Source organism: Macaca nemestrina, chromosome 2 (genome assembly GCF_043159975.1).
Source record: "Macaca nemestrina isolate mMacNem1 chromosome 2, mMacNem.hap1, whole genome shotgun sequence".
Lineage (NCBI taxonomy): Eukaryota > Metazoa > Chordata > Mammalia > Primates > Cercopithecidae > Macaca > Macaca nemestrina.
The window spans coordinates 2,030,546-2,046,880 of record NC_092126.1 but is presented as its reverse complement, the minus strand read 5'-3'; the positions used below and the strand labels follow the sequence as shown (position 1 = coordinate 2,046,880).

At 50.1% G+C, this 16,335-nt stretch overlaps 1 protein-coding gene across 14 annotated transcripts in view; it reads left to right on the top strand.

Annotated features, from left to right (window-relative positions):
- Positions 1 to 1,571: 1,571 nt before the first annotated feature.
- LOC139355277 (phosphatidylinositol glycan anchor biosynthesis class Z) overlaps positions 1,572 to 16,335 on the top strand; it is a 43,118-nt gene continuing 28,354 nt past the window's right edge. The window contains exons 1-3 of one of the 14 annotated variants that reach the window (XM_071090595.1): positions 1,573 to 2,751; positions 12,214 to 12,266; positions 15,158 to 15,368. In XM_071090595.1, coding sequence (XP_070946696.1) covers positions 12,234 to 12,266; positions 15,158 to 15,368 — 244 coding nt within the window. In that variant the 5' untranslated portion in view covers positions 1,573 to 2,751; positions 12,214 to 12,233. Of the gene's footprint in view, positions 2,752 to 2,779; positions 12,267 to 15,157; positions 15,369 to 16,335 lie in introns of those variants that run through there. The other 13 variants (XM_071090594.1, XM_071090591.1, XM_071090586.1 and 10 more) reach the window with 13 other exon arrangements.

Below are 16,335 nucleotides of genomic sequence, written 5' to 3'. Positions count from 1 at the left end.
CCCTAGGAACTCGCCGGCAGTTAGTAGAGTCAACCGGGGAACTAATGTGACAGGAAGACACAGTAGGTTGGTAACAAAGGAACTAGATAGGTTCTTAGATAATGTTCCATTACACCAGAAGAATATGCCCGGCGGAGCCCTTAGGGTGATATTAGGGGGCATTGCAGTGATGTTGCAGAGGCTGGAATTGGTTCCTGAGAAACAGTAGGGAAACTTCTCCTGACTGGGGTTTAGGTATAGGGGCACGTTAGGGATAGGGGCATATGAGAGGTTTCGGAGGTTGTTAGCTTGGGCAGAGGTAGAGGATCCCCATGGCAGAGGGACAGCGGTTAGCGGTGGACGCCCTAGAGTGGCACACAGAAAGCAGCCAGACAGGCTATGAAGTCCTGTAAGGTTAGCAAGTTCTAGTCCTTCTTGTAATAATTTTAACCAGGAGAAAGGACGTAAGTCTTGTGTTAGTCTGTTTTCTTGTCGTTGGATATTTCCATGGACCAGGGGCAGTACCTGCACTAGACCTCGCCACAGATAGAGGTGACTGCTAGGCCATGTGGAGGAGGAGGAGTAGTATACAGCCCCATGTTGAGGCGTGGTCCAGCGGGAGTTCCAGGGGTCTCTAACTATCCATGTATATGAAAAGTCTCCGTCTCGTCTATGATGGAAGGCCCACTTAGGGTCTAACTGTTCTTTCTCTCCCCAATAACGGGATTTATGGATGTTACAATAGTTATAAGGACAGCCGGCATTTTGGTGCCACCAATAGTGTTTACAATTGTATTTAGTCTGATCAAACTCAAAGCATATTATTGGTGCCATAGGTTTGGCTATTTGAAAACCAGTAAAATTTAGTAGAATTGGGCTATTGCACCCTGAGGAGGGGCAATCAGCACTGGCCAATAATTTCCCGGGCTTATGAGGTTGCCCAAGGTGGGTTCGGTTTTCATAAAGCCAGAATCTCCAGACAAAGGGATTAAGAGCTGGTTTTGTGATTTCCCCAGCGGCCACTAGGGCGACTAACGTTAGGGTTAGACTACCTAACTGCATGTTTGCAGTGAGCTATGCTGCCGGTGCAGGGTGAGTTTTAAGGGGTTGTTTCTAGCTCTGTCCACAGTCCACGTGGCCGGTGCTTCAGCCGCTGCAGTGATTGGTCCCAGAAGGTCGGAGGTTGGGTCCACTGGCTTGAGGTGGGTGTAGTGGATGCACTCCAGCCTGGGCGACACAGACCCTGTCTCTGAAAAATAACAGAAAAAAATCATAGAACTGCATACTTCCATGTACTGTACTTAAATTTTCTGGTATTTATCGTATGTATATCATAACTCATATCTGAATAAACTCGTCGTTTTTAATGTGAGGGTTGCCATGGGGCATGGAGGGCGATCCGGCTCCGGACCCTGGGGAGCGGCGTCGGGGTCGGGGCGGCGGGGAGGTCTGGCCCTGCGGTTCGGCCTCGCCGGGGCTCCTGCAGCGCTCTCCCGCCAGGGGTCAGCGTTGGGCCGGCGGCGCGGGCGGGAAGCTCACGCTGAGGGGCCGCGGGGCGCCGTCTTACCCCTGAGTGGTGAGGGGACTCGGCGCGCCGTCTTCCCCCCGCGCAGCCCGCAGCGCGAGGCCACCGGGTGGGACATGGGTGCCCGCGCGTCGTGGCGCCCCGTCCCGGGAGGGAGTTGGCTCCTGGGCCGTGGCTCTCCGTCCACGCGGCGGCCTCCCTGCAGCCCCCTAGGGCCGGTCGCCCGTCCCCGCCTGCGGAACGCGGGGGGCAGCACGGCCCGCGCCCGGTCACCCGAGCCTGCTCCCGGCGCCGCGTGGCCTGTCAGGTCCCGTCAGCCTCGCTGTGCCGACCCCGGGCGCCTCCACGATGGCTCGGGGCCCACCGAGTGCCTGGATGCACGAGGCGCCCCCTGGCGACCAGCCGGCCGACCCCACAGGCACAGGCTGAGGAGAGCGAACCGCCGCGCCTGCCCCGCGCGCCGACGCCGACCCCTCCCGGGCGCGCCTCCCCGCGGACGCCGCTCTCGCGCAGGGAGAGGCCCTGGGGTCCGCTCGGAGCGGTGCCTACGGGCGTGGGCCCCGGTCGGCGTCCTGCGGGGGTCGCGGCTGTTCTCTCAGCCTCCTCGCGACTTCACTCTCCTGTCACACCCGCCGACCACTGCGGGGCTCGGCAGCCTCCCTGTGCGCCCAGGCACTTGTCATGAGTGACTCCATTTTGAGGCGTTTCGGGCCACGAAGCAGGACCGTGGGCCGCACTCCCGGTCCGCGCGTGGAAGCGGGGTGGCGGCGGCGGAGCTCCCCGCCACGGAGAACCCCGAACCGGAGAAGTGTGGCCTGGGTTTTGGTGTAGGAGCCCCTGGCGCTGAAAGGCTGTTCCCAGGCGCGGCTCGCCAAGGAGCGGAAGCCGGGGAGGGAGCCCGAGCGCGGCGGGGAGAGACCCGTCCCCGCCTGGCGTTGCCCGGCCCGAGGGATAGCGGCGCCCCCGGGACCCTCCCCAGCGTGGCCCCAGCTCGCCCCGGGACCGCGGGCCAGGCCGGGCGGGAGCGCGGGGACGTACACGGGGCCCCGCCCGCGCTGCTCCTCCCTCCCGGCCGGCCGGGTGCGGGCGGCGGTGGCCCCAGTCTCCGCACGGCTGAGGCGCGCCCGGCCGCTCCCACGGCCTCGCCTCCGCCCTCCGGTCCCTCCGCCTCCGGGACCGCCTGGGACCCTGGCCCCCGCCGGGCAGGACGCCGCCAGCGCTGCAGGCGCAGCCCGGAGGCCGCGCGGGTGAGTCGGTGCGCAGCCCCAGCGGCCCCAGAGCAGCGGGTGCGGGGAGGGCGAGCGGACCGCAGTCGGCTCCGTTCCCACCTTGCGCGCAGCCGGGAAACCAGCAGGCCCAGGCTCTAGGGAGGCGGGCAGGGGAGCTGGGGGCCGCCCCCACGTTCTCGCGGGCACCTGTCCCTAGGCCGGGGTCCGCTGGCTCGGAGCACTGACCCTCCCCAGACCTAGGGGGACGGGGGCAGCGGTCACATTGGCCCAGGAAGGGCAGCCATGGGTAAACTCCACTCCAGAGCATGGTCTGGGCCCAGGTTGAGGCCTGGGGTTGAATCCGCTTCTGCTCGCGGCGGGTGTTCTCAGGGAGGCCCCTAACCGCACTGGGTCTTAGTCCCCCCAGGCGTGAAACAGGAACAGGGCGAGCAGCAGAAACTGCGCGACGCTGCAAAGCGCTGAGCTCGAAGCCGAGAAGAATCTCGGCTCCCGGCCTTGGGGGCTGCACCACGGGCCAGGCCAGCACTCCCAGGATGAGAGGATGGCCTCCTGGCCCAGGGGTGGCGTGGGGGCGCGGACAAGGCAAGGCGACCCTGCCAGGAAGCACCCAGCGCTCCGGTTGGTGGTCAGGGGGCCTTTGCCTGGGACTCACAGTGTGGCCGGGAAAATTCTGTAATGAGTACATTTCTCATTATTCCTTCTCAAAAGTCATTCGTCAGCCCCAGACACCTTTGCCTCGGAAAACTGGGAACCACTTTCAAAATCCTTAACACCCCCATCTCTTGCTACAGAGCGGAGTCCCCACTTTGCAGAGGCGCACTGCAAGGTCGTGGATTGTTAAATGGTGCGCCCTCCTTGATGAAGATGCTTTGCCCTCTTTCACTCTCTTTATGTGTGTTTAATGTTGTGTGTTGCGTTCTCTGTGAAGCAAAGGAGAAACACCGGCCCTTTCAGGCAACCGGAGGAAGAAGGCGGCCAGCATCAGATCTTCCCATGCTTGAAGGTGGAGCACCCTGCAGGGCTTACTGCAGCCCTCAGGGTCAAAGTGAGGATGCAATGCAGCACCAAAAGGCAAATGTACTCTGGAGAGCCACTCTCACCTTGTACCCCTGGAGTAGACCCCGAGGACTGGAGGACTGGAACAAGATCTTAGCCCTGAGGGCGGGAGAAGCAGCCTTTGATGGTTGCACAGGGGCCCGGCTTTTCCGAAGTCTTAAAGCCTGCTCCAAATGCCAGATTCAGAGAAAGGGGCCGAACCTTGGGCCCGCCGCCCTCTCCCGTAAGCCGTGACCCAGCAGCTTTGTTAGGAAGTTTATATATGAAGGTAGGGACCTTTCTTGGAATGAGCCACACGCAGTGGCTCTGCCATTCCGGACGGTGCTCGTTCACCGCTGTCCCTGGAGCAGACAGGGTTCTGCGCACACAGCTGGGCGCCGGAGAAACATGAGGCACCAAAAGCGGGCCCAGGCCCTCGGACTCAGCGAGCTGGACACGTGTCCCCATCACCCGCGGCTGGCAGGAGCAGTGTTTCTACTCCCTCCCCTCCCCTCCTCTCCTCCCGCCACAGATGTGCTGTCTTTCCTGGCCTCCCCCCGCGCCCAGCACAGTGGTTTCTGTTTGGCTGTTCCCCTGTCTCCGAGATGGTCTCTCCCTGCTGCTTGCCCTACACATTCTCCCACACACGCCCGCGGGATGCCCCTGTCGGCGTGGTTGTCAACCTTCGCTCCTGTTTCCCCACAGTCTAGGACTCGGCCTTGTCCCTTCATTCTAAAGCCTTCCACTTACGAGCCCTCCCGAGGACCGACCCCCAGGAGGCTGCTGGAGATGCAAGATTTGGACCCGCGCCTGACCGGCACCCTGATAGATCCCTCTGAATGAATGAATGGATGAATGAATGAATGAGCAGGCTGCATCCTGATTAGGTTAAGGTGAGTCATTGCCACGCTTGGCGTTGGCTCCGCCCCCTGGGATAAAAGGCGAGAGGCACCCACATGGAAAGCTCCTCCAGTGGGGTCTCAGACTGGAGAGCCTCCAGCGGGCCGGTGTCGTTCCCTAGAGCTTCCACGTTTGTTATTGTTATGGTCGATGCCCCAGTATGTTGCCACCTTCTCCGGAAGACCTCCTGCTCTGACCTTGACAGATAGGCCATAGTGGGCCCGCCCAGGCTGGACTCGAGGGCCTGAGATGAATCTCAAAGGGATTCCATGCCTGGGAGACCTCAGCCAAGCAGGGCAGGGAAATAATCAGACAACTGTCAATGCTTGGCGCCTGCAGAGTTTTGCATAGGGTCCTTCAGAGGGAGGGTTAGGGAAGGCTTCTTGGGGGTCAGGGCAGTTAAGCAAAATGGATAAAGAAAGCAACCACTTACGTCTGCGTATTTTCTTCATTTCATCTTCACAGCAGCCCTGAGATAGGTACTGGTTTACAGCTGAGGTATGAACTGGGGTTCACGGAGATTGAGTGCTTTCACCATGAACAAGTGACAGAGCAAGGACTTGAACCGGGTTACTTGATGCCACCGCCGGTCTTAACCTCCATGTTATTAGCATATTAAGCAAGTGAAACCATGTGAGCCAAGAAACTGGGGTGAGGAACAGCACAGAATAGAGAAGGCTGCAGAAAGGCGTGATGTCTCTGGAGCACCGAATGCTACTCACAGACACATGAGTGGAGGTGGGAAGGGGACACTGGAAGCTGTGGAGGGCCTTGTCAGCCACAGTAAGGAATGTGGACCTGGTCCTGGGGGTGGTGAGGGGATGGCCCTCCACCCAGTAGTTTCTCACAGGGGGGCGATTCAGCCTCTCTCTGCGGCAGGCAGTCGGGAGGAAGGATGCAGTGAGAGGGAAAGTGGAGAGGCGGGTGGCGGTCCAGTCTACTCCAGGTCACGCTTCTTAACATCTCCCTCATTATTCATACACGAAAATGACTGCTGTCGTATGACACACTGGTTAACAAAGGAGGGGGCTGTTCGCGGATGGAAACAACAAACCCAGGGGCTCCAGCCATCTGAAGATTCTGCACAGCCAGCCACCCTAAGGCTGAGAAATCCCAGGCACACGTACACCAGTCACGGCATACCTGGACTCAGATAATGACAGTGGAGAATGAGGAACAAGAACTGGGTTCAAGGAATAATTAGCAAGCAACGTTTGCATTACATAGCGAAGGGACAATGGAGGAGGGAGATAGTCCATGGGATTCTGGACTAAATTGGGCAAATGGTATGACTGGTTAGGCTTTGTGTCCCCGCCCCAATCTCATCTTGAATTGTAATCCCCAAGCGTTGTGGGAGAGACCTGGTGGCAGGGGATCAGATCACGGGGCGGTTTCCCCCATGCTGTTCTCATGATAGTGAGGGAGTTCTCCTGAGATCTGATGGTTACATAAGCATCCGTCGTTTCCTCCACTCACACTCTCTCCTGCCACCTTGTGAAGAAGGTGCCTGCTTCCCCTCCACTATGACTGTCAGTTTCCTGAAACCTCCCCAGCAATGTAGAATGGGAGTCAATTAAACCTCTTTATTTAGAAATCACCCAGTCTTGGGCGGATCTTTAGAGCAATGTGAGAAGGGATTAACGCAGTAAATTGGTACCAGGAGTTTGGGACACTTAATACATGGTAGTTCCCTCATTGCTGCAGGGAGCATGGGGACAGGGCTTGTTCCAGGGAAGGTGATGAGTTCTGTTGGGCTGCCCTGTGTTTGAAGTAGGTACAGAAGCCTAACAGGCAGTGGAGCAGGGCACTGGCGTCAAGCAGACTGGGTCCAACTTCCAGCTTCACCAACTTATTAGTTCCATTACCTTTTGCAAAAAGCCTGTTCATTTGTCTGTATGACAGGGATAAGAATAGGTTTATAGAGGCTGAGATGGGAGGACTGCTAAAGCCTGGAAAGCAGAGGTTGCAGTGAGCTGAGATCACAGCACTGCACTCCAGCCTGGGTGATAGAGTGAGACCTTGTCTTAAAAAAAAAAAAAAAAAAAAAAAAAGGATAGGGTTATAGACTTATTGTGATACTTAAATAAGATAAGGTACAGAGCCTGGAAGGTAATATGTATCTAATAAATGGCAGTGCTAGGCTGGGTGCGATGGCTCACGCCTATAATCCCAGCACCTTGGGAGGCCAAGGCAGGCAGATCATGAGGTAGGAGTTTGAGACCAGCCTGGCCAAAATGGTGAAACCCCATCTCTACTCAAAATACAAAAATTACCCAGGCATGGTGGCACATGCCTGTAGTCCCAGCTACTCAGGAGGCTGAGGCAGAAGAATTGCTTGAACCTGGGAGACAAATGTTGCAGCGAGCCGAGATTGTGCCACTGCACCTAGCCTGGGCAATAAGCAAGACTCCATCTCAAAAAAATTTAAAAATGGTAGTGCTGTTATTATTGTTATACTATCCCTTATTATTATCAGTAAATCTGAAGCTCAGAAAAGAAGCAATTTCAGAAGGAATCAAGTAGAAATGGAAACCATGAGAATAAATGAGATAATCCAAAAAGAGTATACATGGAGGACATTGAAGACCAGGAGCACTGACATTTAAGGGGTGGACACAGGAAAAGGAGTCTAAGAACAAATGGCCAGAGGAGGAGGAAAGCTGTGAGAGCCCGTGGAAGCCACGTGTAGCAGCCACACAGATGATCCTCTGCCTCCTTCCTGACGGAACCTGTTGTCAGGTAAGCTCCCACAGTCCCAGCTCCAAGCCAGGAGGTGAGTCTTCATCAGTAATCTCATTTCCCTTGCCAGTGACTGGTTTGGGAACGTGTACTTGATGCAGTTCTGTTAGCACTTGATATAAAGTCTGCTGGGGAACTTCTGGAAAAGATTTCCTTGATCTTAAAAAGAAATGCAGGTGCAAATCAAAACCACAATGAGATACCACTTCACACCCACTGAGATGGCTGGAATCCAAAAGTCAAATAACAAGTGTTGGTCAGAACCGTCACACATTTCTGGTGGGAATGTAAAATGATACAGCCACTTTGGAAAACAACCTGAAAGTTTCCCCAAGTGATTAAACATAGAGTTACCACAGGATACAGGGACTTTACTCCTAGATATATACCAAGAGAAATGAAGACATATGTCCACGAATAAACTTGTGCACAAAAGTGTATAGTAACACTGTTTACAATATAGCCAAAACATGAAACAACTCAGAGGTTCATCAATAGATGAATGGACACACAAAATGTGGTATATCCACACAATGGGATAGCACTTGGCCATAAAAAGTAAGGACGTACCGATACCTGCTACAACACGGATGAACCATGAAAACATTCTGCTAAGTGAAAGAAGCCAGCTACAAAGGCCTACAGACTGAAGGGGGCCTGCCCCTCCACACCTGTGGGTATTTATCACAAGGTGGAGACAAGAGACTGAGAAAAGAAATAAGACAGAGACAAAGTATAGAGGAAGAAAAGTGGGCCCAGGGGACCGGCGCTCAGCAAGTGAGGACCTGCACCGGCACTGGTCTCTGAGTTCCCTCATTCTTTATTGATCACTAGCTCTACTATCTCGGCGAGGGGGATGTGGCAGGTGTATAGGGTAATGGTGGGGAGAGAGTCAGCAGGAAAACATGTGAACCAAAGACTCTCTGTCATAAATAAGTTTAAGGAAAGGTGCTGTGCCCAGATGTGCACGTAGGCTAGGCTGATGTTTAACTTTACGTAAACATCTTAGTGCAGTAAAGAGCAGTATTGCTGCCAGCATGTCTCATCTCCAGCCATAGGGCGGTTTTCTCCTAACAGTAAATAGAATGTACAATCGGGTTTTACACCAAGACATTCCATTCCCAGGGATGAGCAGGAGACAGATGCTTTCCTCTTATCTCAACTGTAAAGAGGCCTTCCTCTTGCACTAATCCTCCTCAGCACAGACTGGGGGACTGTAAAGTCTTTCCCTTCCCACAAGGCCATATCTCAGGCTGTCTCAGTTGGGGGAAACCTGGACAATACCCAGGCTTTCTTGGGCAGAGGTCCCTGTGCCTTTCCGCAGTGCATCTTGTCCCTGGTATATCGAGAATGGAGAATGGTGACGACTTTTACCAAGCATACTGCCTGCAGACACATTTTTAACAAAGCACATCCTGCACAGCCCTAAATCCATTAAACCTTGAGTCAATCCAGCACATGTTTCTGTGAGCACAGGGTTGGGGTTACGGTTACAGATTAACAGTGTTTCAAAGCTGAATAATTTTTCTTAGTACAGATCAAAATGCAGTTTCTTATGTCTTCCTTTTTCTACGTAGACACAGTAACAGTCTGATCTCTCTTTCTTTTCCCTACACAGAGCTTATGATTTCATTCATATGGAAGTTCAGATAGGGAACTCTATAGAGACAGAAAGTAGATTAGGGGTTTCCAGAGCCTGGGGTGGTGGACGAGGATGGGAGGTGATAAATAAAGGCTATGGGGTTCTTCTTGAGTGATGAAAATTTCTAGAATTGATTGTGGTGATGGTTGCACCTGCCTACGAATATGCCAAAAACCACTGAATTGTACACTTTAAATGAGTTGCATGGTGTATTAATTATATTTCAATAAACCTGTTTTAAAAAGAGACAGCCTCAAAAATACAGACACTTCTCAGTGTTGGCATGTCTGGATGGGATGGCTGGAACTGAGGATTATGTCCACACAGAGAGAAAGGCAGCATCAAGGCTGACCTGAGAAGCGGCAAGGGACTCTGGCAGTACCAAGCCTGGCTGCTTTTTTATGTGACATGATGAATTGTTTCCTGCTTTTTCTTTTAAGAGATGGGGGTCTTGCTATGTTGCCAGGCTGACCTTCAACTCCTGGGGTCAAGCAATCCTCCTGCCTCTGCCCCCTAAGTAGCCGGGACTACAGGGATGCACCACCACGCCTGGCAACATGATGAATTGTTGAAGCCAGCTTGCACTGTTTTTGTTGTTGTTGTTTGCAAACAACTAAATGTTTTATGCAAAAAGGAGTTAATATAGGGAATTAGCTGCTTACAAAACCTTTGGAAGTGCTGAGTGATCAAGCTGTAGGCTGAATCCCCAGGAATGACTCCCAGAACACTGCAAAACTGACCAGCGGGGCTACTGCTTCTGTCCCCTATCAGGAAAGTGGGGACTCAGGAGACCAACACTGGAACTATTACATTCAAGAACACAGCACTTTATTTATGACTCAGGGTTGGAAAGCCATTGCCAAAGCACCACAGCCGCCTGTCAACAGTACCCAACGAAGCCGGTGAGTAAACATGGAATACTACTTCAGAAACTGTATCCATCTCCTATACCTTACTTGCTAGAAGAAAACAGTCAAAGCAGCAGGACGATGGTATTTATTTGACTTCCACCTTCCAGATGTCTCTCATTTAATGACCAACTTCTTTACTCTTTATTCCTACTTCCGTCTCAGGTCTTGTATCTGGAACCATTATTCCTTCTGCCTGATATATATTCTTTATAATTTTCTGAAGGTCTGCCTCCCACAGTGCTGGGATTACAGGCGTGAGCCACCGCGCCCGGCCTAACAGTGTTTTCTTGAGTGATAGGAACTGCATGTAATTTCTGTTTTCCCCTTTTGGCTTATTGCACTTTTTACTTTTTCTACAACAATCTTGTATTATGTTTATGACTAGAAAAAAAAAATAAAGGTTGTTAAACAGGACACAAGTGGAAAGTTGTCCTTGAATTATAAAAAGAATAAAGTGCTGAAAATAACTAAAATGCTGGATAAAATAGTATGTAAGCCTAATAAAACGTAAGTAATACTTGGGCATGAAGACAGGGACTTAGAGAGGTATGCAAAGCGCAGGAGCCAGATTTGGACTTGAGGACACATATAAAACTGTGAATTTGAGAGCCTCCTTGGCTTCCGCATTATGCAAACCACTGGCCACTTCAGGCCCCTACATTGCTTGCCATTTGACAGCAGGGACCCCTTCCACTATTCCTATCTCCTTTTAGGGTGTGTTACTGTACTGTAAAGGCTGGGAAACAAAAAACTATTTTGGTAGATACCCTCAAAGTTGGGTTATGCAAATTAGGTTTTCAGAACTTGGTAGCTTCTCGGGACTAGCAGGACGGAAGATAAAGCCTACTGCCCGCCAAGAGGGAAGCCTAACAGGAGACTCCCCTGAAACTGTGACTCCAGAGGGCCATGTTCCAACATAAGAGTGGCCTAAGAAATAAATTTGGCCAGGCACGGTGGCTCACGCCTCAGGAGTTCGAGGTGGCTCAGGAGTTCGAGACCAGCCTGGCCAACATGGTGAAACCCTGTCTCTACTAAAAATACAAAATTAGCCAGGCGTGGTGGTAGGTGCCTGTAATCCCAGCTACTCGGGAGGCTGAGGCAGGAGAATTGCTTGAACCCGGGAGGCAGAGGTTGCAGTGAGCCAAGATCGCGCCGCTGCACTCTAGCCTGGGCGACAGAGCAAGACTCTGTCTCGGGAAAAAAAAAAAAAAAAAAAAGAAAGAAAAAAATTATTCCATCCCTATGGGACTGAAAGGAAAACTGCCCTTGTTGGATCCTGATGCTAATCAAATTGAGCTGGGGGTGAGGTATCTCCTTTCAGAATTTGTAATCATGAGCCTGCCCTCATGAATTTACATGACCAGGCACTGTCCCCCTTCCTAAAAGATAAGCAAACACACACACACACACACACACACACACACACACACACACACACACACAAAAACCTGGAGCCAAAAATTTGATTAGAAATGGTCCTAGGCTTGTAATGCTCCCACAGTTACCTGAGAGAAGCAAGTGTAAATCCTTTCAAGTGGAACTCAGAAATTTGCCTTCATCCCTGACCTCAAAGAATTCCCACAGTAATATTCCAAAGAAAATGAGCAGCCCCTAAATAAAATAATTCACTAAATATACAAATAAACAGGGCACTATGGGTGAGATCCAGTATAAACAAGACAGCGGATTCAGACCCAGACTTTAGATGCTGGAGTTATCAAACCTAGTATATCCAACAAGTATGTTTGATATCATTTAATAAATAAAAGAGTCTTGAAAATATCACAAAAGAGCAAGCAGATGTGGAAAAACACAAACAACTTGTAGAAATGAAAAATTTAACAACTGAAATTTAAAACTCAAGAGACAGGTTTAACATCTAGATACAGCTGAAATTATTAGAGACATGGAAGATAGAACAGAACTTACCCGACATAGAGCCAAGAGAGCTAAAGATATGGAAAATATGAAATAGAACTTAAAGAGACATGGAAGATAGACTGAGAAGGTCTATGATATGGTTTGGCTGTGTCTTCACTCAAATCTCATCTTGAATTACAGCTCCCATAATTCCCATGTGTTGTGGGAGGGACCTGGTGGAGGTTGATTGAATTATGATGGTGGTTTCCCTCCTACTGTTCTCATGGTAGTGAATACGTCTCACAAGATCTGATGGTTTTATAAGGAGAAACCCCCTTTGCTTGCTTCTCATTCGTTTGCTTCTCATTTGCTTTTTGCCTGCTGCCATGTAAGATGTGCCTTTGCCTTCCACCATGATTGTGAGGCCTCTCCAGCCACGTGGAACTGTGAGTCCATTAAACCTCTTTTTCTTTATAAATTGCCCAGTTTCGGGTGTGTCTTTATCAGCAGCATACAGTCTAATGGACTACTTTCTATAAATGACAAAGGGTCCTAATCCACAGGTTTGAGAAGCCAAAAAATTTTCAACTGTAATAAATAAAAAGAAATGTGCACCCAGAATCATCATAGTGAAGACACACAACATAGTATGCTAACTACTAAAATATTAGATAATATATGGCATTTTATAGCATATTGGAAACTGAGTATATGTGACTTCCAAACTTTTAGAGGGAAAAGAGAAGAAAAATGATTCCAAAAGAAGGCAAGAAAGGACAAAAAAAAATTTTTAAAAACAAGAAAAGTGAACACAAAATAAGATGGTAGAAATAAATGTATCAATAATAACACTAAATTGGCCAGGTGCAGTGGTTCACATCTGTAATTCTAGCATTTGGGGAGGCCGAGGTGGGCAGATCATCTGAGGTCAGGAGTTCGAGACCAGCATGGCCAACATGGCAAAACCCTGTCTCTCCTAAAAATACAAAAATTAGGCAGCCATGGTGGCAGGCGCCTGTAGTCCCAGCTACTCGGGAGGCTGAGGCAGGAGAATCTCTTGAACCCAGGAGGCAGAGGTTGCAGTGAGCCAAGATCACGCCACTGTACTCCAGCCTGGGCAACACAGCGAGACTATCTGGAAAAAATAATAAAAATAACAGAAAGAAACGAAAAGGGTGGGAAATGATGTACCAGGTAAATACTGAATTTCCAAAAAGTGTGTATAGCAAATTAATATCAGGCAAAATACATTTTAGGACAAAACAGAACTAGAGATTAAAAGATAACTATATAATGATAAGATATTCAATTTTCCAATAAGGCATAACAATGATAAACTTCTACAAATATAATAATATAGCTTCACAAATGAACTAAAATTGACAGAATTAAAGGATATGGGGTTCTTCTTGAGTGATGAAAATTTCTAAAATTGACTGTGGTGATGGTTGCACCTGCCTACGAATATACCAAAAACCACTGAATTGTATACTTTAAATGAGTTGCATGGTGTATTAATTATATTTCAATAAACCTGTTTTAAAAAGAGACAGCCTCAAAAATACAGACACTTCTCAGTGTTGGCATGTCTGGATGGGATGGCTGGAACTGAGGATTATGTCCACACAGAGAGAAAGGCAGCATCAAGGCTGACCTGAGAAGCGGCAAGGGACCCTGGCAGTACCAAGCCTGACTGCTTTTTTATGGACATGATGAATTGTTTCCTGCTTTTTCTTTTAAGAGATGGGGGTCTTGCTATGTTGCCAGGCTGACCTTCAACTCTTGGGGTCAAGCAATCCTCCTGCCTCTGCCTCCCAAGTAGCCGGGACTACAGGGATGCACCACCACGCCTGGCAACATGATGAATTGTTGAAGCCAGCTTGCACTGTTTTTGTTGTTGTTGTTTGCAAACAACTAAATGTTTTATGCAAAAAGGAGTTAATATAGGGAATTAGCTGCTTACAAAACCTTTGGAAGTGCTGAGTGATCAAGCTGTAGGCTGAATCCCCAGGAATGACTCCTAGAACACTGCAAAACTGACCAGCGGAGCTACTGCTTCTGTCCCCTGTCAGGAAAGTGGGTAGGAGCTGGTGATCAGGATGGGACGGCAAGACCCAGATTTGTTGGGTACCCTAGTCCTTCTTGCAAATGTCACATTGGGCAAATGTCATATTTAGACCCTGTATAAGTCAGGGTTCTCCAGAGAAACAGAAATAATAGGGAATTGGCTGTATCATTTACTATGAAAATTGGGTCATGCAATTATGGGGGCTGGTGAAGTCCCACAGTCTGACACCTGCAAGCTGGAGAACCAGGAAAGCTGGTGATTTAATTCAGTCTGGGTTGGAAGCCTTAGAAACAGAGGAGCCTGCAGTGTAACTCCCAGGCCTAGTCTGACTGCCCGAGAACCTGATTCGGGGAGGTGGGCTGTGGGGCACTGGTGTGAGACACAGAGTCTGAAGGCCCACGAACCAGGAGCACTGTTGTCTGAAGGCAGGAGAAGACAGCTATCCCGGCTGAAGAGAGCGCAGATTCACCCGTCCTCCACGTGTTTGTTTTATTCAGACCCTCAATGGGTTGGATCATGCCCACCCACGCTGGTGCAGCTGATCTTCTTCACTTAGTCTATCAATTCAAAGGTTAATCTCAGCCGGGCGCAGTGGCTCATGCCTGTAATCCCAGGACTTTGGGAGGCCAAAGTGGGCGGATCATGAGGTCAGGAGTTCAAGACCAGCCTGACCAACATGGTGAAACCCCATCTCTACTAAAAATACAAAAATTAGCCGGGGGTGGTGGCACGTGCCTATAATCCCAGGTCCTCAGGAGGCTGAGGCAGAGAATCACTTGGACCCAGGAGGTGGAAGTTGCAGTGAGCCACTGTACTCCAGCCTGGGTAACAGAGCAAGACTTCATCTCAAAACAAACAAACAAACCAAAAAAGACAAACAAAGGCTAATCTCTTCCTGAAATACCCTTCTAGACACTGCTAGAAATAATGTTCTAGCAGCTATCTGGGTATCTCTTAGCCCAGTCAAGTGGACACATAAAATTAACCATCAGACTCCTTAGCAAATATGGTCAGCAAGTAACCGAGTTACTCACCAGAGGCCTCCGTTCCCATCTGTAAAACAGGGATACCGAGACCCACTGCCCCAGGCTGTGGAAAGGATTCAATGAAATATGCATGTCAAGTGCCTGGCAGTCAGTGGGCATTTAGTATAAAGTAGCTATTATTACTGTCATTTTTATTAAATGATAGATCCATTTTGAGTTTGTTCAGACAGTTGGATATATTGTAATTTACATCGTGATAACCAACAAGTGTTTTCCTCAACAGATGCAGATCTGTGGATCCAGCGTGGCATCTGTAGCAGCTGGGACATCATTCCAGGTTTTGGGCCCGGTGTGTTGGCAACAACTGGATCTGAAGATGGCAGTCAGGGTGCTTTGGGGTGGCCTCGGCCTGCTCCGAGTGCTGTGGTGTCTCCTTCCGCAGACGGGCTATGTGCACCCAGATGAGTTCTTCCAGTCACCTGAGGTGATGGCAGGTAAAACTCCACATGTGTGGCTGAGACAAGTTGCAGCAGAGTCTGGTTGGGAAGCTGACGGGAGACTTTGCGGGGAGGGAGTAGCATGTCTGTGCAGATGAGTAGTAAATTCACAAGCAGAGCAGCAGCCTGTCTCTCTGGGCTAAGAACTTGGACGTGGGGATTTCATATCTCCTTCCCGAGTGGTGACACTGACCATCTGGGTGATGCTAAAAAACCACCAGTCTCTTTAACGTATGCCTGCTTGGACAAACCATACAGGTTATGGAGAATGAGAGAGAATGAGAGCTGTGTTGTTGGTGAGAATGAGAGCTGTATTGGTGAGAATGAGAGCTGTGTTGTTGGTGAGAATGAGAGCTGTGTTGATGAGAATGAGAGCTGTGTTGTTGGTGAGAATGAGAGCTGTGTTGGTGAGAATGAGAGCTGTGTTGTTGGTAAGAATGAGAGCTGTGTTGTTGGTGGGAATGAGAGCTGTGTTGTTGGTGGGAATGAGAGCTGTGTTGGTGAGAATGAGAGCTGTGTTGTTGGTGAGAATGAGAGCTGTGTTGGTGAGAATGAGAGCTGTGTTGGTGAGAATGAGAGCTGTGTTGTTGGTGAGAATGAGAGCTGTGTTGTTGGTGAGAATGAGAGCTGTGTTGGTGGGAATGAGAGCTGTGTTGTTGGTGGGAATGAGAGCTGTGTTGGTGAGAATGAGCTGTGTTGTTGGTGAGAATGAGAGCTGTGTTGGTGAGAATGAGAGCTGTGTTGGTGAGAATGAGAGCTGTGTTGTTGGTGAGAATGAGAGCTGTGTTGTTGGTGAGAATGAGAGCTGTGTTGGTGGGAATGAGAGCTGTGGTGTTGGTGAGAATGAGAGCTGTGTTCGTGGGAATGAGAGCTGTGTTGTTGGTGAGAATGAGAGCTGTGTTGGTGGGAATGAGAGCTGTGTTGTTGGTGAGAATGAGAGCTGTGTTGTTGGTGAGAATGAGAG